The following is a 27989-nucleotide window of genomic DNA, read 5'->3' as shown; positions in this document are numbered from 1 at the left end:
TCCACGACGCTTTCAGTATAGTATTGCACATTAAACGTTGCTCATCGCATTATGAAGAATTCTGAAAACGTTAATCGGATATCAAAATTATTGTTTTCGTTCTTGCAAATCGGAAGCAAATCAACGAATAGATTGAATTTAATGTGCCTGAATCGGAACGGAATTGTTTAAAAGGGGAAAATCGACAAAAGAAATCGGAAAAAGAGAACCGTTTGTGATTAACGATAAAGGAAGAAAATTCTTTTCGTTTGTTGTTTGTTTTTTTTTGTTTTGTTTTGTTGGAAAATCGAAATAGATTCGAATTTTTGTTTATTGTTTTTTTAATGTACTCCAACCATTTGGTTATACGAAACCAAAATTTACAACACATAAGTTACCTATCCAAAAAAAATAATTGTGTATTAACCCAGCAACAAAATAATAAATTTGAAATACAAATTGCGATTGTAGTGCCGAATTTATGTGCATATAATGTGGATTATCTTTACGACTTGTATACATGGACTGTGTTTATGTACAAGAAACATACATAAAATTTTGTGGATATAATTTGCCCGCACATTTTCAGTTTGAAACGAATTAAAGAAACCAAATTTTTTTTTGGAATATACATTGAAGACGAAGCAAGACATCAAACCAGCCAGTCAGTCATTTCACATCGCGTACGATTTTGATAAAGTTGAAAAAGCTTTAAACAAAAAATTTAAATGCTTAAACGCAACGGTCAAACGTAGGAGGAATAATGTAATCAGGTGGGTAAACTTTTATTGCAAACGAAAACAATTTAATTTTCGTTGTTGTAGATACATTTATACGTTATATCACTCGATGGACGGATATTTTACTTGTCCCCTATATGTAAAACGTTTTCAGATGGTTAGAGTTCGGAGAACATTTTTGCAATTCAATTTTTTAACTAGACGAGTCAATATTTGATGCGACTGATTAGCATCAAAATAATTATGGAAAAAAAGTGTTTTACCCATTAGACTGCTACCTGTTGTTAGCTCAAGTCATTATGGCTGTCGATTAGAGTGTGTGTGCAATTTTAATTTACATTTGGAAATTTATTGTCGACATTCTTGAGAAATAAATGAAAAAATCGAATCGGTCATATGGTCATCTTGAATTTAGGGAAGCGAACCGATTGCTATTTACAGAATTATGTAGGCATCAGCTATCGACTGCGGCGGCACGGAATATAGCGAAGAGCTTTCTTTAGTGCATGCACCGAAGAGCCAGTTTCCAAAAGGTGCCCAAATCTATTACAGTACGTGAATGAGTGTGAAAAAGACAGATACAATTATAAAAACGAATGGCAGAGATAGAAATTGAATGGATGTTTGGATACATGCTCCTCGTATGTTGAAATTAATGAAGTAATAGATTTTGTACCGATTAGTCTTCGGTCAACAGACTCGGAAAACTATTCTGCTAATCGGCTTGCCGTTAGTGACAGATTAAAAGAATATTTTTCAACTAAAGTTTAAAGTAACGCAAAAATTTGTGGATTTTATTGATTGACCGAGATGTGGGTTTGCTATTCGCAACGAAGCTACTCTTGGCATCCATTCAGAACTCTCTCTCTCTCTGAAATATTTTTATTTCGTTAATCAGGAAATATATGTACTCGGTTCAAGTGGGAGAAATTTTTAATATTTCGATTAGCTTAAATGACCTTTTCAAGCAAAATAACATAGATAATTTCCATTGCAAAATTGCAAGTAAGGTGTCATTCCGTCGACTTTGTTGCTTGTCTCTGATTTATTTAAAGTGTAAAATTACTGAATGTGATTTAATAAAACAAGCTGACTTGAAAGACTCATTTCTTATTAGACATTTTAGATCAGTTTCAACCACTTAAACCGGCCTAAACACATTCGCCATTTCTGTCGTCATCTGTGTTTTTCTTCATTATTAAAATTATACCAATGACCTAAATTGACTTGGCCTGGACATAGGGATCATGATTGATTCTTCCGTTTATTAAGTGTTTGAGGTGGTTGTTTAAAATAACCATCCGAGCCCGCTGATCATCTGCTAGAGACGTCAATCAACGAAAACGAACGGTAACATCTGGTTAATGTCTCTTATATAGAGAGACGTAAGCTAAGTAAAAGATTTCGTATCAAACTTTAGATGATACTTTTGTTGAAAAAAAGGAGTAATAGATTTAGTAAAAACAAAACGTTTTTCAAAGGTGAGCTCTCCCCAAAATTCATTCATCTGATTCTGTTCGGGAACTTCGGCGCCATATAGTCTTTGGTCTGCCAACATTATATTTGCCTTCGGTTTTCCAGTCCAATGTCTACCCACTTTATCTAGTTTATGTAACCGATGTGACTGATCAGGTTTCATTTTCTTTATTTGTATAATTACATTCTACGTGGTTTGTCATGGTTGTCAGTTATCCTGCAAATTTTTCATGAGTTTTAATTAATCCCACTAGCATTTTGTAAACATCAGAAAAACTATCTCGGGGAGGTAGGATGAAATGATGAACAGAGCATGAACGTTATAGATTTTCGGTCATTAATTTATTTATTTTAAACTCCCAATGGTCTTTGCACACAACTTATTGTTAAGATGAAATTCATCAAACAGTCACATGAGTACGTAGTTCCTCCACTTCCCGTCTAACCGTTACCCTTCGTTCTATACGTCACATGTAATCGGATATGCTTTCAATCATAATCAAAATAAACGAAATCAGAGAGAGATAACAAAATAAAATTATTTTCATCATTTTGTTTATCTTTCCATGTAGTCATTGATAAAATGATAAAGCAATTGATCTCTTTAATCTATGACGATTAACAGCAATTTTGATAAATGAAAAACTGAGAGAAAGAGAGAGGGAGAGAGATAGAATATTATTTTGAATGGGTCACACGACTATATATATATATATATATAGACAACCAAATTGTGTAAACATTTCGTTGTTTGTTTGTCGTTTCGATTATACATTTTGTGGAACTTTATATTATTGATCATGTCGGCTTGTAATAAACTACCTACTTTCGGAGAACCACTAGAAAATCCTCAGATCTTTCCTGCTTTTATCGCTGAAACATTGTACTTCTTATCGTTGATTCATAATTGACGAGGTATAATATCTCGTTGAGTAAATGTTTACAGTTTTATGCCCATAATTGGGTAATCGTTTACTTCTACTTTTTTGGTGTTTAAATTATGTCTGATATACAAGATTAAATATTAGGCAAACTTGCAAACATGGAAGAATTTATAAGTCTTTTCGGATATCAATCAAACGAAGAATTCACGTATGACTATGTACTGTGGAATTTCGTTTTACTATTGCTGATAATGAATTCACCTAGAGTCAAAACTCCATTCAACTCTATCTCAATTCGTTAGGCTCGACAAAGACACGGTATGTGTACGTAAAAATGCATAAACCACGTCGTCGTATGTGTCAATGTAATGTACATTCGAACGATAAAATATATAATTGATTAACAGATATATCAATCGAGAATCACGTACACAATTCCATACAGACGTGTTTTTAATTCATAAACGAGTGTTCTAGAACCGATAAAGATATTAATCAAACATCGTACGTATACATTTGTGTCGATTATGCAGAAAGCAACTTTTTCAAATACGGTCAGGCCTATCAGATGAACGATCATTTTTAGATTAGGTCTTTTAGCCACTGTATAGAGTTATCTTCTCGGTCGCAAATTTAACCCTATTCTGTCTAATGGATTGTGACGAATTTCATGTATGTTCTGTCATGGAATTTTTTTTAAATTCTGTCGTTAATGAACAAAATGTTACGAATGACAATCGCTGATTGAAAAGATAGCAAGCAACAGAATATTGCCAGACGGTTTCGTGAAAGTGCCTGTTATCAAAAAATTCTGTTATAACGGAAAGTCTCGTAAATGTGAACTGATTAGACAAATTATCGCTGTAAGAAGGAAAAAATTAAACTCAGAGTTCACTTTTCGATTGATACAACAATTTCCGGCATCCCATTTTCACTCAACCATGCGGAACCATTTTTCTTAGAAGTTCCGAATGGAACAGGGCCTATTTCCAATTTATTGTGAATGCGAACTACTTTTCGAGAAAGGATCTTCAATTTATTTAAAAGGTTTTTACGAATCGCATGTCACTGTCCATCATAGTCATCAAGTAAGTCTAACTCACCTAGCTTTGATTAGAATTTAATATTAGACTTTTCAGTCATATCACTACACAAGCGTTTACTTACAAAGTCGTCTAAGTCCATAACATTTCAAAGACGGCAACCTTATCAGCAGTGAAATAGTCGGCTCTATTACTTCAATCGATTTAACAATTTTCAAGAAACTGATTCGAAATCTTTTACTTCACTCCAATTAACATGTATTTTGATATTATATTAGCAGGTTAGTCAGAGCTCGTTGTCTATTTTGTCCTCGCTGTCGATACCGATACAGTGCAGTCGATAATATCTGATATTCGATTTATGTTTTAACTAATCTATATTTATACTGACTGTCGTATTTGAGCTATAAGATTCATTCATTATTACCACATTCATCCTTTGGCATTTTTGTTCGACGTATTTATACAAACATTGTATTAAAATCAAGTGCCTAGCAAAGCTCATGTAAAGCACTCGGTAATGACTGCATTATTTATGAACGACTTAAATGTGTCAATTGCATTTATTCCATATACAATAATCTAATGTAATACATGTCCAACATGCAAACACACATTACAATGTTAAAATGTGTGTTTTTTTTTCAGTCTTTCCTCTCGTCTATACCATATAGTAGATTAGCATTCATCGGATCGGAGTTAAGTTACATAAAAAAATGTATTTATTCAAGTTCTACAAAGGATGCCGACATTTTCATTCATTATAAAAGAGTTATTTTTACATAAATAAACCATTTTCGTATACAAATCTGCACATTATATAATTCAACAACATTGATAAAAATTTTAAAATTAAAACGAAACGAAATATACGGCGGAGAGATATGTTAATTTTAATCGAAGGGTGTTCCAAAAAAATAAACTGCAGTCATTTATCTATGTGTGTATGGTTCTATTCTGTTTATTTTGAGTTTTTTTTTTGCTGGTAGTTTCGTTTGATATTAGAATAAAGAAAAAAAATTAAAATTTGTTTTACTGAGCTGGCTATGTATATATACTTGCCGGAATACGAATTTAGTTGATAAAGCTTTTCTGTAAAAATTCGCTCAAAACCGATTTTTCTTTATCAAAATTTGGAATAGAAATTAAAGTCCAGTCTCATATAGTATTTACCTCTTGTGCACGCCAAATACTTATGAAAAAGCAATAATCTTTGTTGTTAGTCACGTAAGTGCAGTCAAGTTTAAATCATTTGGTGTGGAATAAAACAAAATGGGTAGAAGTGATCTCTTAGAAACAGCGATTCATCTGTTATCGGCAAAGACGGTAATCATTAATGAAATATATGCAAAAACCATTGAAGTTAAAGATTTTTGGGAAAACATTTTTGATAAATTTTCTCATATTTTACTTAAATAAAAAAATGAAAATATGGGAAAGTGCTGGAAAATTAAGAAAATTTTTACTTCAAAATAGGCCCTGCCATTTTGTCAGGGACTATTTTTGTAAAAACATTTTGCCATATTTTCCTACAATTTCCTAGTATGGAATATGTTAACTGAATATTGTTTGTAATTAACCGGAATTAGTTCTGAACGTGAAAAACCTCGACTTTAACTGTGATTATTTCGAAATCTAACCCTATCCCATTGGTATCATCATACAAAAAAATATTTATTTTCTTTCCACAATCTGAGGAGATTTTCACATCGCAATTTTTTGGAATTAAATTTGCTACAGGCTTACCATGTTTCCATCATTTTTCCAAAGACATTTTTTGGAAAATTATTGAAAATTTGGAAAAATTAAAGAAAATTTGGCAATATGCCAAAAATAGTTTCTGCTTGTTGAACCAAACATGCGAATGTTTGATAGCAGAGAAGTAGCAGAGTTGATGAGCTTTTTTACGCATATTTTTTCCGTTTTCCGTTTAGCTTTTGAAGCTTTTCGAGTCAATACTTTTTATTTAGTTCATGCGTTTACCTTACTCCTATTTCATGATTTTATCTGTGTGCACACGAACCAATAACAACGGATGGTATTGAGTGTTGTCTCCATGGGATTGAGGTAATGATAGCTGAAGCCCAAAGTTCTTTAGCATGACCAGTATTATTATCGGGTCTATTACTTCCATCGAATCGGTTGATTTCAAATCTTGTACTTCAATTTTGTAACATGTATTTGACTTTATAAAGAACAATATTACCCAGAGCTTGTCATTATTTTTGGCGTCGTTATCGATAACAGATGGCAGATGTAACAGGTTAATAGTTATTCAGAAGCTTAACTTTTTTGTATATGTTGTTAAGAACAGTCAGTTTTTTGGCTGCTCAGGGTCAGCCATTTATTTCACGACGAAAGAAAAATTCCAACGGACCAACAAACCTTTCAGCGTTAAAAAAATTAAGTAAAATGAAATGTCTAAGATCATTTAGAGCTTCCGAGCTTAGACGACTTGTCAAGGCAATAGATTTTTCTTCTTCTTCTTAAGTCATCAAAATTTGCCATCAAACACAATTTTTGTGCGAGATCAATTTTACCACTTAGACATATTATGTTTGATGGCAACAACCAGTTATAGATTTGGTTCACTTGCAATACATTTCCTAACATCTACTCATCCTTAAGTAAAATCGTAAAGTATCGTAAAATTCTTACCGCCACTAACTGTTTAACAGCTTTCCAGTATCGTAGTGTTTGCTGAATTATGAACCTGTTTTCCAACTGCATTCGGCCGGCCGTTTCGGTGAGGATAAACGTGTGCATACCAATTTTATTGCAAAAGATTTTTTGGCTGAGATAAGAATCGTTCTCAGTTTCTATGTATATATATATATCGGCTGCAATAACTTCTTCTTCGTTTTTTTTTAAGTAAACGGCATAAAAAATCCCATTTCCTCACTCGTTATACGAAATCATGGAGTCGCTGAGCTATATATTCTTAATTGTGTGTATGTCGTATACATATATATAAGTAATTTATAGTCATTTTTATAATCTGGTTAATTTGCATTTTATTTATAAATTTTTTGAAGAAAACATTTAATTTGTTATTTCGTTGTTGTTCTTGTTGCTGCTGCTGCTATGTGTATATATACACAATACACACACAATACACAGATTTTTTTTCTTCATTTTTATTTCCTCAATATTACCAGATAAATCAAATAAAAATTTAAATAATTTTGAATATGTGAAGAAAAGAAAATAGAGTTTATTAATAACCAAGGACAAGTTTAAATTTAATTTTAGTTTTTCTTCGTTGGTTCATAATTTACATGTTTTGATTTTTGGATATTAAATGTGTTATTGTTATAAGATACAATTATCTCGGTGTTGTGGAACTTTAATTTATTTTTAAAAGAATGAACAGATCCTTTCTTTTCAGAAACCAAATTCAAACGCAAAGGCTGAATTGCCTGTTCCGCAATTTTACACAAATTCCATTCCATAATTTACAAAAAAAATGTGTTAGATTTCGACAGGTGGTTTTTCAAAACAATCCTACAAACGATTTCGTTTTCAGAGTAATATTTCGATAATTATATAAAAACAGATTTAGAAATCCATTTTCTCACAGCGCAAGGTTTTTACTTCACTGGAGAAAAATGTGTATTTAAGTTTCCTCAAAATGTAGTCGAGCCAAGCCATAGATTCTCTGTCAAAAAATGGACCTACCCTTCGCGACCCTTCGTCTCAACACGAAGGAAGAAGCATTATTTCAGTATAACTTAAAGTTTAACTTCAACTTCCACTAAAGAGTGAAACACGCTTCGCAATCTAAAATTGTGAACTTTGAATTGTGAAGAATGAGCAGAATTCAAGAAAAAGTAATTATTTAGTATACAGCGATGGCCAGTGCCGGACTGGTCCTATGGGCGTTCGGGTGATGTCCGAAGGGCCTTTTGGTTTTTGTATGGATAAATGACGACGAAGGGCGTTTTGAAAAATTTCTCCATACAACGCCCGAAGGGCTTTTTTGAGCCAGTCCGGCACTGGCGATGGCAAAAAATGAGCGATGGTTAGCGGACTCTTGTATAAAATTTATGTTAAGTTTTGTTAAACGATGAGAAGTAAAAGAGCATGCCAATTCGTATTTATTGAACTATTTTGTTTGAAAAATGTGTATTGTCGTGTTATATAATTAAATGACGGTCCGCGTGACCGTCTCCAGTTAACAGCCTTGACTAACTTATTGTTTAACACAAAAGTTACAAAATTTGTAACAGCTGGATCAGCTGATCATCGAGTAATTATTTGAATTCTTGCATGTGTTAACATACACAAACCCAATACAAACCAATCACACATTACACATCTGTTTTAAAAGTTTTGTATTTTTTTTCCGCTAAAATACAAACTTGGCATCCAGTTTGTATTTTCGACTATATTTGACATTTTTATGATTCACTAAAGGTGTACATCAAAATTATCATTATTTGGATAAAGCGTTCAATGTCAAAGTCGTTTCCAGTTTGCGATTAAATTTTTCAAATGTACTTTGGTAATTAAATTTTTTAACTCGTCACATAAATTTTTCTATGAAGACGCTCGTTGTCACGGAACTTATGTACAATGAAAGTCACTCCCATGAATCGCGTTTTACTGGCGCTAGCCTTGTTTCCTTACAAACACTAAACCGAAAAACAATAACAAAATCATTATTTCTCGTCTTTTATTTTAATTTAATTTAACTCAACACAATCTCCTTAGCAATAATTTCTTTAATTTTACCATTTTTTTATGTGATGAGGCATAGTTTTACGTTCTCATATATTACGAGACATTAAATACGATGTTCATTAGATATGTAGATTCCATCAATATGGTCCTGTCTGCCTACGTGAACAAAATAAATTTTAAAAATATTTACCAAACAAATTTACATTTATTGATCGATAAGAATGTCTGTTTGAGGAAAAGAATGCTGACGTACAGTTCTTTAAAATAATTTAGTTCTTGCAAAAAAAAAAAACAAAAAAAATAAGATCAGGTGAACGTGTTTATAACGGAAGATCTGAACGGTTAACAGTTTCATGAAATAGTTGTTTTTTACAGAGGGAAGAAAATAGAGCGGAGCTAGAGACGCGATTCGCTCGAGCTGGAATTTCCTATATTCTTCCTAAGTTGAACGCAACGTTATTCATATGTGCGAGGTGTGATTAACCGTTTTTCCGCACAAAACGAAAAACATCAATTTATTCAACAATTTTTCAAAATGAACACAAAGATGACAGTTCGAGTGAGAAAATGTCTATTTTCTACCCTGTCAAAACGAAAGGCGAGAAAATAGACTTTTGAGTGAAGAAAATCATTGATTCCGTGTGAAACTCTTTTCTCACTTCTTCTAACTCTTTTGTAACTTTTAATGCGTGCAACTCTTCTGCAACTCGTTTAGGTGCATTCCCCTCGATTTATACACACAACACGAATGGTTTATTGACACGAAATGCAAGACATCAACACCATGGAGGAAATGCAATTTCATAATATGAATTTTCGTTATACATAATACACATCACCCCATTGAAAATTACTTTATTTCTCTACTAAAATTACGTAATTTATTACACCATTGCCTGGCGTGATAAGACTCACTTAACACCATCCTGTAATTTATTTTCAATTTTGGCTTTAATAAGAGTTTATACATCCAGTCAAATACTATAGCAACCACACCACCCCCATATTACGGGAGACAATATAGATAGACAGTTTTCCCTTTGAATGTTGATTCAAACAGACGCAATCAGCGATATTGTGGAACGATAATACTTTGATTATAAACTAGAGTACAGCTGAAATAGATTTTTTGTTACAGGAACTGAATTTAATTTCGCTTTTCGACACAATGTAACAATTCCACAGACAGCAACACACAGTACATAATCGAACATTGAATGTTCAGCATTTATGTGTTCCCATTATGAATATGAAGGATAAATTTTTACAAACTAAAAACTATAAATTATAATTAGAAAAGCCATTAAGGAAAATTGAAATTAATGTTCGGGAAACGAAATCATTGTACAACGTCTTTTGCAGCAAGCAACATACATCCATACACACATGCACGATCATTTTTTATTATTGTTGCGTATAAAAATGACTGAAACGAACATATGCTATTAAAATTAATGTTGTGAACATACACAAATAACGAAAAAAAAGGTTTTCTTTGTTATAACTTGAAAATTAAAACATAATTTTATGAATGTCATCTAGACTACAGACCCATTTAGATTGTTAAATAAAATTTGAATATATATAAATGTGACTGGGTGGATAATGATCACATTTTACATGCACACAATACAAACAAAAATTTTATAATCCAATTTTGGATATGAATTGAAATGCCAACTCTTTATCGTATTATGAAGTATATTTACTGTTTACACTGTGGAACAGCGAGCTCAAGATTTAATTTCGGTTTAGAAGCAAAAATTTAATAATTTTTTTCTTACGGTCGTAAATTTAATTACATTTTTACGCTATAGTACTTCTGTTAATTGGTTTCTTGTTGAAAGAATGAAATGACAACTTGATATATTTGACCATCACAACTTTTAATGGTCGCCTGGATCCGGCAATCTCATGGACTGGAAAAATATTTATTTTCATCTTTCACAGACGGCTAGCTTCGTCGGTCTGGTATACACGTGGTAATCGATTCTATTCGTACTTTTGGTCTAAGTATTCTCACTGATACAAAATCTAGTACTTCATTAGTTGTGACATTAAATTTACTATAATATGACTACATTAGCTGGAGCTCATCACCAGTACTCGTCGTCTTCGTCGACAACAGATGATATAGTCCGTCAGTATATTACCTTCTGGAAACAAAAATCCACTCAATTAATCAACTCTCACGATATCCATTACTGATAACAATGAAAACCAAAATTCCATCAGACAAAAACCGATAAAATGTATGTCTCCAGTTTAAATTTATTGAATGCATAATGTGATAAGTGAGCTAAGCCACCTGTTACCACTGAGAATTAATTCAAAAACATATGTGATAGAAGGACAGAAAATCGGTGAGTAGATAGACTGTGTATTTGACATAAAACTCGACGGAAAAACATACATTGAGCTATGTATGTGTCTGTCGATACTATATGTGTCGAAAGAGGGACAAATTTTGTATTCATGAATCGAAGAACAACTTTGTGACGAAGGCGCAATCAATACTGTAGCACAAAAGAAATCAAACAAATTTTATGTTACTGGCATGGAACATTATGAATATCAATCGTTTGTTCATTTAATTATCGTGCAAGAGAACGGCCTGATGACTAATTTGGAATTGAATGGTCTCCTGAATGATTAAAAATTCGTTACACAAACTCTGAACACATACCGCCTGGTTTTTCTATAGCAAGCTGCATCACAATTTAAATATAAGAATCATGAAAGATCTTTAATAGCGGGAGTAGTATATAAGCAGTGACTATCTACATTTTCCAAAAAATATGTTTCTGAAAATTTGGAAAAACGGGAAAAACTAAGGAAAATATGAAAAAATGTGAAAAATTAAGGAAAATGTGCAAAATTAAGGAAAGTGTGAAAAATTAAGGAAAATATGGTAAAAGGTTTTCCCAAAAATAGTTTTACACTCCAAAAGATGTCAAGTATATATGTTGCAGATGAGCCTGTTGCAGGGCTTATTTAAAGAGACAATAATTTAAATATCAAACGATTTTGATTTGAAAGTGCATTTATTGCCAAGTTGCGATTTGGCAACGGACTAAATGCAACACTAGAACTCACCCACAGCGCAAGGCTATTAGACTAAAACAGAAGATAAGTTCACAAACAAAGCCAACGCTTTTCCCTTTCCCAGTGCTCACGTTTAGTGAATGAATTGAGAAGAAGAAGGCTGTTTCGACCTCGAGAACTAGCGGCGGTCCAAAAGTCAGAGTGGACTGACTATCTACAGTTGTTTCCGCTAGCCTCTTACACAAGACAGCAGTAGCCTTACGTACAACAGTTTAAACATATAACATAGAACATATAACAAGTAAAGCGTACTCAATGCTCGGCTTCTTGAAGAGGATTTGTTACGAGTTTCGTTCCGTCAACGCCCTAAAAAGCGTCTACTGTGCTCACGTAAGATCACGTCTAGAATACGCATTCAACGTTTGGCAACCGCACTGCACCACGAAAATATCTGCAATTGAGTCCATTCAGAGACAATTCATCATCTACGCCCTAAGACGAACTGTACGGCGTGACAATACCTTCAGACTGCCTTCATATGATTCTCGCTGTAGGACAGTTGGTATTGAGGCATTATCAAGAAGGCGCATCAATTTGAGTGTAACTTTCATGTACGATGTCCTCACTGAACGAATTGACGCTCCCGAGCTGAAGTCTAAGATAAACATTCGACGACCTGCCCGCGATCTTAGTTCGAATGAATTTCTGCAAATCGACCAACACCGAACCAACTATGGATTATATGAACCAGTCAATTATATGAGCATGATCTTCAATCGATTTGCACATTTGTACGACAGATCAACCTCTAGGATTACGTTCCGAAATCGCATTCGTGCCATGGAGCTACCAGAGCGCTATTCGTTTATCACCTACAGGATGAGCTAAGTGTTTAGCTGCCGTTTCGTTCATTGCAATTTGATTGATTTGATTTACTGATTTGTTTTCCTCTTTTCCTTTTCTTTTTCTTTTTCTTGTTTTTGAATTTTCTTCAGCTTCTTTTTTATCTTTTTGACGAATATTTTTTCTTCAATTGTTTGAATATGATTCTTGTTTTCATCTTTAATTTCTATTTTTGTCATAAATATCAGTTGGTTTTATACTGTTGATAAATAAATAAATAATTAACCCTTTAGACCATGACGGTTGACGGTACTCATAGTACATGACTTTTTTTCGCTAAAAATAGGCACTGGCTTGTTGCGAATATTGAGTAAATAAACTTGAAGCGTAAACATTAAACAATTAAAGTCGTGTGCTAATAAGCCTTTGCATTGACATGTTTAATTGTAATTTAACGGTTTTTTTACGTGCCATTAACATGATCTTCTCTATGAATAATACCCAAAACCTACTACAAATGAATTAATATGAAAAAAAGAGTTAAAAACTTGCCTCTGAAATGACTCGTAGACAATTCCTACCGTCACGAAAAGTCATGTTAAAATAAACAACTAGATTCATGGACATGGACAATCACAGTGTTCATCATTTTAATATTTTCTATTGAAGTCATTAAACATGATCTGAAAATACAAATAAAATTTTCCAAAAATAAACGTACAACCCAAAAATAAAAAAGTTTTTTTTTGTTGTTACTCATTTTCCTTCTTTGCAAACGTTCTTTTTATAAAGTTCTCTTTTTTGCATAATTTTATAGCATTCCTTTCGACTGTTTTTTTTTTCTTGTACAAATGTTTCATTGTATAATATATATAGTCAATCGTTTACACAGCACAACATTTTCTTGTATACAGTGTGGTCCGAGTTGTTTTTTAAATCTAACCACATAAGTAACGTAGCGTGCATTTAATGGTGATATACTTTGAGTTTTTAACCTAATCGTTGATGGAAATGAGTTAATTTCTTTGTCATAGAAACACACGTGAATGAATGACTTTAAATAATATTGTCATTGGAATTCGACCACACAATATTCAACATCAAAGAAACGGGAACATTAAATTAATTTCTGCTTTCTTTCGCTGCTTGGATTATATGGAACATTCAATGTTCATGATATTCTCCTTTACATTTTCACATGTTCAAGATGTGGCGGTTTATGTTTTAAATAAAAAAAAATGATTTAGGATGTTTGTGTGTGTCTAAGACTCAGTCTATGAGTTATTTAATGTGGAAGTTGCGTATTACCTTGAGTGTTACATCGTTTTTTTTTAAATAAACGGATCTTAGCGCAGAATTTTCGTAACACTATGTCAGATGTGAATAACTGACTGACTAAGAAAATGTTCAGTTCAAAAAGTTTGATATTTACAAATTACAATACCAACGACATCACATAGTAGCTGCAACAAATTCAATGAAATCTATACCACACACCTGTAGCAATTATTTATGCATTAAATGTGAAACTAGAACATGTGTTAGCTGAGAGCAATCGTAATTTTAGCGAGCCATACTGAGAGTGCTTAACCTAGTAAAATTTTCATTTCAATTATTGTCGATAGATTTGATCATTTTTCCTACGTTTTTTATTGATTCATCGACAATTTAAAATCTCATACTAACTGGTCTTCGTTAGGGCGTTCTGGTATTTTCTATGGTTAAATAATCCTGCTGAAAAATCGTTTTGTCATACGTAGGACCCGAAAATCCGTCCAATATGAAAAATACTATTCGTACCTAGGACTAAAAGTCTTTTTTAGCGTATTCGAATCCAGACCTCGCCTTCGGCTCTGTCTGTAAACTTCTCACACGCTAAAAAAGACTTTTAGTCCTAGGTACGAAATGTACTATTATTGGCTACTCTTTCTTGGTGATAGTGGAAATCGTACTTTTTTGTAACCATTAGACTTTGTATTTCCAAAAGGTTGTGTAATTCTGAAAGGCTTTGATATTCTGGGCGGCTTTGTAATTCCAAGCGGTTTTGTAAAGGGGTAGGGTAATCTCGCACACCACACAAATTCATGGTGTGCGAGATTCACCTCTAAGTGGTGAATCTCGCACAGTCATGACTTTTCGTTACATGTCGTAAAAGGACGCATACTATGATCGCGTGTGCGAGATTCCCCGACACCTTTGTAAATCCAACTGGCTTTGTAACTCTAAACGGCTTGGTAATTCCAAATAGCTTTGTAACTTCATACCAACACTCCAATCAAAATTATTCGTCGTGTGAAAAATTCTCTTCACAGAACCTTAGCTCGTGATAAGCGAGACTGGTGATTCTCTGGGTCCGTTTCATGCTAAAAAAAACTCCATTCACCAAATCGTTTCAGTCGTACTTTCATAAGAAATTACTTATCAGAGTGCCATAACTGCTAGTGCCAATTAAGAAACATTTTATTTTCTTGGAAATTGTTGTTATCACTGCTCTTTCTTCAATGCCTAGAGTACCCAAACATTTCGATTAGTAACACAATTTTTCATTCACTCCACTTTTCGATTACACTATATTTGTCACCCTAAAGCAAATATACTTGACTCATAAGAAGAGACAATAAAGTCTTAGCTGCTACACATTTCGAAGAAAATGTCCAACAAACAAGACATTCGTTATCTACGGCCTATTCTATTCATGCATTCTTGTATTAATTAAAAAAATTTATTTATTCAATTTGTGCCATATTGTCGATATTTTATGTGGTAGAAAAAGACAGCAACAGAAAAAAAATATTCTCGAATTCGTTTTTGTATTCGTTTTTTAAGTAAAGACCTGGCAATCACCACAAGACTCCTTATGAAAAGTGAACATTAGTCGACGTTTCGACCAACAACAAAAAAAAGCTTATTATATACAAACTTACAAATTCAAATAAATTGCCAAAAATCGATAAATTTTTGGGATGGTGTGCTGTTGCGATTTTTCATTTCGGTGTGTCTTATACATACCCGAGTGTTTCTTATATTTATATCGGACGAACATTATACTGATTCAGGTTTATGAATAATAAACTAATTTTATTTATTTTAAATGAATTTTGATTAAAACTAAATTGACAGGTTAATTGGTGTTTTTTATGTGATGTAGTTTCGTTTAAATGCTGATTGAATCTGCTCTGTATAGGTCTGTTTAAACGAAGACGAGTTGTAAGTTTGTATCAAGATTGATTTGAGCCAGAGATGTGAAATTGAGTTTAATTTTTTTTGGAGATAAAGCAAAATGATGGGAATCCAATTAATCTGATTATGTGGATCATATGGTTTAATTGAGTGTGTATGGGTCGTATGGTAGCCTCTGTGTAGCTTGGTGTGCTGTTGTGGTGTTTTTAGAATAGAAATGTGTACAAAATGAAATGAGAAACAAAAGGCCAATTTTTTAAATAATTAACCGGAGATATTACAATTTTCTAAATTGTTTTTTATGTATAATCGTCCATAAAACATTAAAATAAAAAAAAATCCAAAATGAAAATGTGTAGATCATATCAATAAACGGAAATAGTTAATTTAAATTTTAAATTAAGGTTTTAGTATATAAAAAAATAAAACATTTTGCTGAATATATATACAATACAATATACATTCATACACTCTCTATCCATTATACGAATGCAGATGGATTAGCCGACCAATTGCAAATTTGTTTGATACGTTTGTTTAGAGATTAATTTGCATTTTCGGTTTTAATTTATAGGTGCCATTGGCCATAGTATATTAAATTAAATTTACTCGGCTTTCTTTGTGGTGGATAATGAATTGTACATCCGAAAATATATAAAATTTTATTGTGGAATTTCAATTGAACATCAACATAAATTAATGATTATTGCTTTTTTACGTAATTTATCTGTTTAATTGTTGTATGAGTTTAACGAGTAAAATAAATTTTTTTGAAGCTTTTTACATTTTAGAGTCAAATAAATTAGTAGGAAACCTTGGAAATTTGCTAGAACATAAATTCCAACTTAATAGCTTCTCTACATATTGTCATAATGCCTCAACGATTATTGATTCAGTTTTGTCTCGGTCCTAGATTAAACTGGAAATTATGGTAGAATTTTCAAGGCAATACTTTAACTTATGCAATAGTCAAATTGATGAAGAAACGTTTATCCTGCAATTTATGTCTAAAATCAGTGTAATCGAAAAAGTTCGAATTTTTGTAACGTTTTCTAGAAAAACTTTATAAATGCCAAGAAAGAGCCTGACCTAATCATGTAGGACAACGTTGGAAACGCTCTTCCACTTTAACAAATTCCACAAGTTAAACCCACATTTCCTGTAGATTCATAAGATTTGAAGGACTAGATTTGTCATTTATCTAGGAAACGAGCACATATTCTGAACGGTGATCTACTACCTCCAGTACTTTGACGTCAGATTAGCGCATTCTATATGTGTAGTGTTTGATAGTTGAAGAAACGTTTATAAGCTAGTTTTATACATGAAACGCATCAATGGAAAGCAGGCCCGTTTGTTCGTTGGGCCAATCTGATAATAGGGCCTGACTGTTTTGACGAAGATATAACTTGTACCGACATTTTGAATATGTCCTTGAAAAATTGAGAAAATCGCGAGGGCTTAAGCGTAAGAGATTGAGTAATTTTCGTTATTTATTTACCTCGTATGAAGATATTTTATCGCACTGGATATCAGATAGTGTGCGATAAAATACCATAATATCAGATAGAGTAGAATCTACCCTGTTTATCGCAATTTTTTTTGACATAATCACATTTCAAGTAATCAAAATTTCATAAAAAATACATTTGGTGTGAGGTAGTCCAGTTTGATATTGAAATTCTGGTTCGTGTTTGGTGTCTTCACTTAGAAATGAAGGTTAGAAAGGTATATCTCACACACGTACTCGTTCGAAAAAAAAATTAATTCTGAAAGTTCGAAATAATAAGCAAAATTCCTAGAAAAAAAATTCGAAATTTTACAGGATTATTTCGGAATTAAATTTCTCCAAAAAATCTCTTGTAAATGCATCATCAGTATACTGTTGCATTTATTGATGGCTTTTTCGCGCTAGTGTGTAAATGATAGCACAAAAAGGTGATGATACGAAGTATACGACCCCGAATTGCGAAAAAAGAAACATTATCGTCCCTCCTAAATTTACTTATTCCGAAAATTCCACTCCAGTAGCGAATAATAAATCGAAACGAAATATTTTCATATAAATTAACTCATTTTCGTTGAACACTTCTGCTTTTTTCTGCCTACACTTCACGCACTCAACTAACTAAATAAAACAGCAACACTCCCGGGAATACAATACTTTTTTGTTTAATTGGACCGTATGCGTTAATAATTCCATTTGTAAGCAGCATCGAAAAAACTGTTTGTTTTGAGTTGTTGTATTAAGCCAATCATTAAAATTATGAATAACAACAACCATTTTATGTGGACACATTATATAGAGAGAGATATTATCAAATTGCAAATTGGCAAAGCCGTAATTATACCAACCAACAATCAAGTGAAATATAAAAAATTTTCTTTTTCCTTTTCAGATTTATCGCCTATTTTCATATACATACGAAACGAAAGTACCGTTGTTGGTTGAAACAACTCTTCGCTAAAGTGGCTAATAAACACTCCTACGAACTGCAAAATTTTTATTATTCGTATGCGGTTTAGATTGGAAAGATAAAGAACGAAAGAAAAAAAAAATTATAAAAAGAAAAATATAAATCGAAAAACCAAAACCATTACAGTCAAACGTGATTAAAATTTATTATAAATAAAAATATCGAAAATCAAAAAATAAAAATTCTGTTTTTTACAATTACCCAGTGACAGTGTGTGGCTTATTTTATATTTATATATGAAAAAAGAAGAAAGAAATATATTTGTATAACAGTGTAGCTAGGGATATACATACTACAATTATATATCTATGTGATTATCTATTCGATATATAAATTTTATATTTATACAACCGATTGTAGAGTAAAAAGCATATAAAAAAGATATAATTATTATTCATCGTGTTGTCAACAAAGTTCTATTTATCATCGTGCAAATAGGTGAAGAGAAACGAAAAAAAACCGCTTACATATTTGCACGTGTACTTTTCGGTTTCGGAATATTTAATGTCAGCGGACAAACATAAAAAAAATTAAAAAAGGAACACGGTGTGATAAAACTAAAACATTAATTACCTCAACCAATTTAATTAATAAAATTAATTAAAATAAAATTTGTTAATTCATCTGTGAGAATTGTGTAAACTTGTCATTAAAATTATTGTTTTTTGTTCGTCATTTTTTTTTTTACTTACAATTAAAAACGAAATTTTAATTTTAAAACAAACAAATTATTAAATTACAAACAAGAAAAAAGTTTTAAAAACTTAAACTGTGATCTTAAAAATAAAATATTAAAAAGCAAAAAATTATAAAAATCGATTAAAAATGTACAACTTAAATGTAAGTGGACCGCCATTACTGGGTGTTGACGGTGTATGCACAAATCAAACACCACGAACTCCAGAAATTTTAAACTCCCTCATCGCAATGACAAATCCATTAGAATATTCATTTCCGTCAAATCAACAAAAGGTGAGTGGATTTTTTTTCGTTCGTTTGTTTTGTTTGTGATTATTAGGGTGCCCCAAAAATTTCTTTGCCAAAATATATAAAAATTATCGAAAAGTTTGAGGGCCACGAATTGATAAATAATGATGCTACAACACATACATACCTGATTAAAAATGTCTACGGAACCGTTCAGGTCCGAAACTGTTTATGAGGTCCTCCCAGGCCGTTGACAGTAAACTACCGAAACTAAAATGTCTTCAGTTTTATCAAATAATGGAGAAAAACGACCCACCACTGTCTTTTCTGTATCCTATATACAACATGATATAGGTGAAAGTGTTGATAACATTGATTTAATGTAATGTCACATTTCGTTGGAAACAATATAGCGCACTTCAGCGATTTTATTTACAACAATGAATTTTTGACTCAAGTCAGTGGTGCCAACATACAAAATTTCATCCCACGAATCCAATTTCTCGTTTATGTTATTTCTTTATATGATGTGACGACTTAACCATGTTTTTATTTTTGTTCACAATGTGGTTTAATATTTTCAGTCGTTTCGTCGAATTTCTAGTCTAAGACTAATTCAACTTTTGGCTGGTAGAACCGGAAAAATGATAACGGCAGCTCACGCACCGACTCGACGAGATAGAGTATAGGAGAAAATCGTCCCAACTTTTGAGAGAATTCTTTACAAATGGAACATATGCTCGGAAATGACTAACTTTTAATTTTGAGATATATTTGCTAACACTGAGAGGATGTCAATACGAATACCGAACAAAACTTCTGATCATTTATGAATTTCTCCATTCCTTGATTTCTATATACTTTTCGATCTTAGTGTATTTTTACCTTCATCTTTTCTAGTACATATCGGTCGTAGACGCTTTTTTATGATTGAGGCATTTAGAACTATTATCCGACCGGGACATCAATTTTTTTGGCAAAATTTTTTATATTCAATTATTGGACCACCCTAGTGATTTTCACAATTTATGCTGGTGACTAAAATATAATCGTTTTATAACACAAAATGTTTTTTGATATTTCAATAATATTGTTATTTCTTCTATAATATATTCGTACTTGAGCGGTCGTCGTGGCATTTAGTAGGTGTGAATAACGAATAAAATATTTTTTTGTAAGTTAAAATAAAATTCAGGTTTTCCGAAAAAAAATTAAATTAAATAGGAAAATAAAAACACAAAATTCTCATTTAATTTATATGTAAAATACCTTTAATGTACTTCCATGTAACGAATGATCACAATGATATAAATGTGCGAACATAAATTTTAACTTGATTACAATTAATTAACCTACTTAACGAGTCTCTAAATTGAATTAAAAAAAATATATTTACGTTCGGTATACGTATATTATATGCATAAAACTGCGTGTTTAACATGAAAGACATCAACCATATATGGACTATATTATACAGCCACACAGCTGTTTATTCCATCGCATTTTTTCCCTCTATTTCATTTTCATTTTCACTCCCTAAAATGAATACATTTTCTTATGGTTAATAAACTTGTCTAACAACGCGGTTAGTGTTATATTTAACTATGTTCCGAAAATCATTTATAAAATTCCCCTATAGATTTATAACGCTTACCATATACCCGAACCTCAAAAAAAAAACGAAATAGTCACAAAAATAAAACCAAAAAAAAAGATTGAATTGTTTTTAGTCACGCGAGCAGCATTAATTTATGAATGGGGAATAAATAATTATATTTTTTTTTTCTTTCGTTTTCATTTCAGATAACACAATATGACAGCCATTCCAGTTGTTCCGAGTCACCCCTAGACTCACCTGCAGGTTCGAACGTTCCACCGAGTGTACAACAGGTAGATACGAAATTATCCTTTATCGTTTTAGTGCAATCATCTAAAATTCGATTTATATTATCGATAAATTGAGTTCAATATACCTCTTTCATGACCGTAATTGTGATGAACATTGAAGGAAATAATTACATTCGGTAATGATTATGTGGGCTTTGGGTATAAACATTATTCGATTGTCGAAGTCTACATTTTCATTCTTCATGTAATTTCTAAATTAGACAGTTTATTATATCGATTGAAGTACTAGATTTGGATTAAGATAGAATGTAGATAAATGGATTCTTTACACGTGGACTCTAATCGAAACTCAAGGAGGTCGCCTACGATTCACATAAATATAATATGAAGGCACTTCGATTGCAATTGCTTAGAGGATTTTAACCTTTTCCTGGTGACTTTATTCATCTGTCATTGACGATGACGACAAAGTAAATAATGACATCGAGCTAATGTTGTCTTATATAGCAAAAGAGTTTCAATTTTATTTATCAGCTGGAACAAACGAAGTAAAAGATTTGATGACTTTCTTGTCACATTATTATCATCACCGTGTGTGGACAAGACTTTAGCTATTAACTTCTTTAACTATCGAAATATCACTCCACACAGAACTTTCTGGTGTATCAACTTTTCTGAATATGTTTCAAATCAAATCTGAGGTGATAATAGAGGACGGTTCCACTACGAATACACTCCCATACAGCCTAATGTATCAACAACAACATTCGTAACTAATATCGAAAGCGATATATATCCATGCCAAAGTATATTAATTAGCAATGAGTGCGTTAATAGGATTCGCTATTGAATATCTGAAAATCAATAAAGTAATCCAATAAACAGCACGTAATTGGTGAGCCATATGTCCTTTAAAATTGATTGATTTTTTTGCTTATACTTATATATGGATAGATTGCGTACCTATTGTTCTAATGAATTTGCAATTAACTTAACATCGAAAAAGCTTTGACCATTAAATTCGATAGCAATGACGTTGATTGTGTGACCAAGTTAAGATGATTCGCTAATTTAAAAAACGCAAAAGAAGTGAAGAATGAAAAAATGCCAACTTGGCGTCAGTCAAGTACTAAAAATTTTATATTTTATGTTCGGCTCAAATTTCTTTAAGTGCAACCAAGGGGTAACTCATCTGACAATTGGTGTCCTAAATCTGGAGAAATTACGAAAGAATGTCTGTACAGGAAGTTAATTACTGAAAGGAAATTACGGCATCAATGGTGGCATTGTAGTCTTTATTCGTTGTGAGTTACCCCTCGGCATGACCTTATTTTTTTCCTGAACTAGCTACGAAGAAAAAGTTAAATTCTGCTACTGATATTCAAATCAATTCAAACAGTGAACCATCCCAAAAAAAACCGTCGATTGCCAAAAATCTTTTCTCATCATATACAATAATATAAGTATTCAAATTCAAAGCACAACGTCAACACCATACAGCACAACATTAAACAAATTATTGCTATATTGCTAGGTCGAGCCAATCCCATTACACTGTATAACTAACCATGGCCAAATGATATATAGATGAAAATGTAAAAATTTTAAACAATTTTTTTTTATTATCATATGTTCGTTAAATTACAAATTGTGCGCGAGTATGTACGTACCCGCACAGTATTCACTTTTGTATTTAATACATATAATTTCGTGTGTTGTGTATTTGAAAATTTATGTAAATAAACATTCATTATGGATTATGATATGCACATCCATATCGCATAAATATATATGCGTAGCACCCAGCGTACAGAAACTTCTTCATTTTTCTTTTTCAGATGTTAAATTGAATATCGTGTGCAGAAAAAAAAAGATTGTTAAAAATTTTAATTTATTTTCAAAAGAAAAACATTTAAGAGGATTCAGAAATATTAATCAAGCGTCTTCTTCTTTTAAAAAAAACCTAAATCTTCATCTCTCTCGTTTCGTTAATAAATGCGAAATGAAACGAATTTAAGATCATGAATTTTTGAGTGATTTTTTTTTTGTTTAGTCGGGTGTATAAAGTAAACGATCAACGGTTGAGCGTTGTTGAATAAATCGAATTTCATTGAGGGATCATCGAATGAGGCATCAACTCTCTCACGTACGAGAAGCATAACAACAATGTAAATATCTTTTTTCATCTTTCTTCAAAATCTAGTACTTCACCAATTTTAACATACATTTCCGGAATATAAAATGTCATTAGACAGAGCTAACTGATTATTTTGTCGTTCATGTCAACAACAGATGATCGTCTGTGTACGCTCGTTTTACAGCCTTCTCTTCAATTCTTCAATAATTGTACCAATACCAAATACTATTGACACTAATGACTTCGAGAACAGGCAAAGAGACAGATTTTATTAACTGTCCTTTGGCCCTCAGAAACTGCCTCCTCTGAAACAATATCGCAAAATCTCAGCTTTCACTTCATATCATATAAGAGCCCAATTACGCGCTCATGTAAGGGTGGTTAAAAACTTATACTAAAAATCGCGTACAGGCAGAGGGCAGATTATCAAAAATCGTACGTAATTTATGAATGACCTCTAATTAATTTTCATTGTGTTTTCCTGGCTAACAAATTTATTTATTCAGGCCAGTCACTATTCGACTAAGTGAATAATAGCCATATTCACTTGCAGCGTTAAAAATATAATTTTTAGTTTACACCGAATTCAATAGTTTATCGGTGCCAATAAAAACAGAATTCTTTGCCGCATGTATGTAACGTCAGTGTGTAACCGGGATACTGAAATCAATTTTTACGATTTTCACAAAAAAAAACTCAGCGATTTTCGCATCCGAAAACAGAATCATGATTTAAATGCACCCGACTGTTTAGCTGTGAAAAGTAGGTTTAAATAAGAAGAAGAAAAAATTTTTGCTGAAATTTCGCTGTAGCGAAACTAGCTCTTTTAACACATATGGCATTCAATCTATATGGATACACAAAATTATATACATTTTCTATCGAGTACCATGGTTCAAACGATGCTAATTTAATTATTGTCGAAATAAATGATACAAAAAAATTCTCATTCAATCAATTTGACCTTTCTATTACACAGAGGCGAATCGCAAATGTATATAAAATGGAGAAGATGTGCAAAAAAAAAATAATAGAAAAATGTTGGCAAAAGTTAAAATATTTATTTAATTAGCTCAATGATATATCGCTTCAGTTTTGTCCGAAAAAAAGCCATTCTTCTTCTTAATTACGCGAATGTATGGATACCAACATGAACATTTTCATTCATGGTGGCGTGGCGTACACTAAAGTTATTTTTTTTCCTGGTCGGTTGGATGTGGTTGTCGTTATTTACACCCGAAAATATAAAATATAAAAGAAAAACAAAAATAACAAGAAATTTTATATTATGGAATATTTATACGTATAATAATACACCTTTTAGTGTAGAAAATATAGATATACAAATATTCGCCAAACAACATCCAACTGACACGTATACCAATATTGGAATTATAAAAGTGCTGTATTATATTTCACATTACATATGGACCCCACCCACACCTAACAAAAAATAATGGTATGTGGGCAATAAATGTTAATAAATAAAATTATTGTTAAAGCTGAAATGCAGAAGAACGAACAACAAAAAATTCAATTTTTTGTTTTGTTTCTTAAGATTTCTGTTAAAGAACCACTACATTTTCCATAAAACTCTTCAAAATTGCCCGTGTATGATGTAGGAGGTTTTGTTTGGTTTTTTTTTCTCGATTCGACTCTTTTTTTGTGAATAAATTTTTTTATTATTTAAAGATTCTCTCCTACAAATTACACTTTTGAATATTATTCGAGTGTCCGTCGGATGATATTAATTGAATTAGACGATGAATCGAGTCATTTTTACAATAAATGAAATTTTTTTCTGTTGGTAAATTTTGTGAAAAATTCGTTGACAATTTTTTAATTGTTTGCAACATTTCAAAGGCACCTACACCATCAATATTATACGTTGCGGTGATAAAAAATAAACTTTGAAATTCGTATTCAACAATAAAGATAAAGTTTGTCGCTTTAATTGCATTGCCCTTGAAGACGAGAAGCGATTTGTTTTAATTGAACAGAAAGTTTACTTTAATTTAATTTAATTAAAGGTGTCAATTGTCCCCTTATTCTAATAGTCTAAGTTGGAATGTGCAAAAGAATCTCTAATAGCATTCCAGCACGAATAGAAGATGATAATTTAAGCATCAGATCCGTTGGTCGGTGTTGATATATTCATTTAGTTTTTTAATCACTTTGATCTTTCAATTTGTGTGAGTTATCTTAGGGAATTGAATTGTCTGAATTTTTTGAAGATTCTGAAAACTGAATTCTGCAGATTAATATTGGGCATTTCATGTAATAACCTTAAAGAAACTGCTGCTGAAAACATAGGGAACATAGAACAAATAACATATAATAAGCGATCAGCATTGGCTAGTGTTCTCTTGTGTAGAGAAGTGTATGATTAAGTTATTGAAATGATAGATTATGTATCAAACAAATGACGTAATAGATTTCATAATTTTGTTATGAACACGCGTGCCATTTTGAGGTTATATATTCTGAATTAAACAAATGAAGTAATAGATTTAATGTGACATGCTTACCTGTTCTAGTGTAGGGATAATCACACGTTCCTCTTTTGCCTCTTCAGTGACACCAATAGAAAATGGAAGACGCTTTCAACATTTAATCATTTCATCGGATTTAATGAAATTTTCCGTTGTGACTCGGATTTTCTTAAAAATGACAGACGAAGCTCAGAACAGTACTAAGATTTCTCTTTCACAATTTTTCAGACTTGCTCGCAACTCATAAAAGCTGGTCTCAAATTATCCCTTGAGATGAAGCGAAAACTTAGCAGTGGTGATTCCAGTGGTACAGAGTACAAAGTCGCCAAAAAGGAGTGCTTAGATAGCAGTGACGATGACGATATGGACTCTAAATCGCCCAGATGTGGGGTAATTGAAAATGAAATTTTCTTTTTTTTTTCCTCTCCTCGAAACTAACTTTGTTCCCTTTTCAACAGTTGACTCCCGAAGATGAAGATCGTCGTAGACGAAGACGAGAACGAAATAAAATTGCAGCCACAAAGTGCCGAATGAAAAAGCGTGAACGAACATTGAATTTGGTCAGTGAATCGGAAATCTTGGAAACGCAAAATATCGAATTGAAATCGCAGGTACGGTCACTGGAAACGGAACGACGGAAATTAACCGAAATGTTGCAAGCCCATGGTGCAACGTGTGTCCGACAAGAAGGTTTCCAACCGCCATCACGTTGTACCATTCCAATATCGAAATACGTGCCCGATTTGATTCCATGTGACCAACAGTCGAACAGAACCCAACAAAACAAAACGCTTCCACCTATTCCACCAATGAACACCATCAAGTTTTGTCATAGCCTTAAGCCAGCGCCAACACAAAACACTGACCATTCACAACCATTACCTGATATTGGATACTGTAAATCGGGCCTGTCGCCGATATATTGTAAATCATCGCCATCCGATCGGTATACCTTAAGTCCGGACAGTGGTTTCATCAAATCACCGTCGGACATGGGCATGTACAATGGTATGCAAATGAAGAGTGACTACATTCCGAATGGAGAAAATAATGACGGTGATGTCAGTGAATTTGCGCTAAAATGTGAGTTGATTGATGCCCATAGTCCGTACACAACAGTTCAGAGTGCCGATCGATTCCTGTTTGATGGCGGCAATGATAACTTTGATAGTGATATTAGTGCCAGTAGAAATATGAAAATTTTAAACAACAATAATAACAACAACAACCACCTCACGACAACGACTACCGTTATTGAGTTCAATAGTAGTTGCCAGAGTTTCGTCGAAAGCCATTTGTTGAAAGCCGACTTTCTGAGTCATAATCCAGAACTTTTAATGGATGGTACCGAGACGCAATTTACCGATTTGGATAGTGGTGTGACGACGTACAACAGCATTGCGAACAATGCAAATAACAATAGCAATAACAGTGGTTGTATGGCATAATTTATCTCTTTCTACATTTTGTGGCTAATTAACCTTTTACAGACGGTCATATGCCATCTGTTATCGGTTGGAATTGCGATGACCTCCGGTCTTTAAGTATATGAGCTTCTTTTATCAATCTGTTGAAAAAAAAAGATGAAAAGAAGTGACACACTCATAATGATGATGTGCTTGCTGTCTGTAATAGGTTAGAGAAACGGGTATCCGACAAAGATGACAATGAAGAAAGTGTGGAAATGCATAAGAAAACCTTCTATCTCTCTCTCAGTTGTTTCTCTATTGATTCTAGTAAGTATCTGACAAATACAACTCCTAATAGTTAGCGTTTGCTATAGCATTTGAAAGGTATTCCAGAGTGAATTCACACCCTACAAGTGTGTTTCAGAATTTTGGGTGCATGAACAAATGAACTTCAACGCCCTCTGATATAAAATCCCTTGTTTGATTACCCCTTGTTTGATTACCCCTTGTTTGATTACCCCTTGTCATTTTTCATTTCGAATTTTCAGCGGTCCTATCTGCGACATCCATTAGAATTATTGAATCCTTTGTCGAAAGTAACAACAAAACTAAGCGATTCCATCCTGTTAGTGTAGTCTTACATAGCAAAACCGATGTTCAAACTAACGAAGTAAAAGATTTTTGATACTTTTGGATACCGTAACGGAAAGAAGTAGTAGATTTAGTAGCGATACGCTTTGCCGTTTCTAAAAGGTTAACAAACTCACAACTTAAACCAGTGAACATTTTCCAAAAGGCGACCTTTCTGAAATGGAATACTCCCCAT

At 32.5% G+C, this 27989-nt stretch overlaps 1 protein-coding gene across 1 annotated transcript; it reads left to right on the top strand.

The window, feature by feature from the left end:
• On the top strand, positions 1 to 27989 carry LOC119067457 (activating transcription factor 3). The gene is made up of 5 exons (XM_037170443.1): positions 1 to 752; positions 18273 to 19322; positions 21081 to 21167; positions 25983 to 26144; positions 26213 to 27989. Exons 2-5 carry the CDS (start codon positions 19176 to 19178, stop codon positions 27200 to 27202), a joined length of 1386 nt encoding a protein of 461 aa, XP_037026338.1. The 5' UTR covers positions 1 to 752; positions 18273 to 19175; the 3' UTR covers positions 27203 to 27989.

This window comes from Bradysia coprophila, chromosome II, assembly GCF_014529535.1.
Source record: "Bradysia coprophila strain Holo2 chromosome II, BU_Bcop_v1, whole genome shotgun sequence".
NCBI lineage: Eukaryota > Metazoa > Arthropoda > Insecta > Diptera > Sciaridae > Bradysia > Bradysia coprophila.
This window is presented reverse-complemented; position numbering and strand designations above follow the sequence as displayed.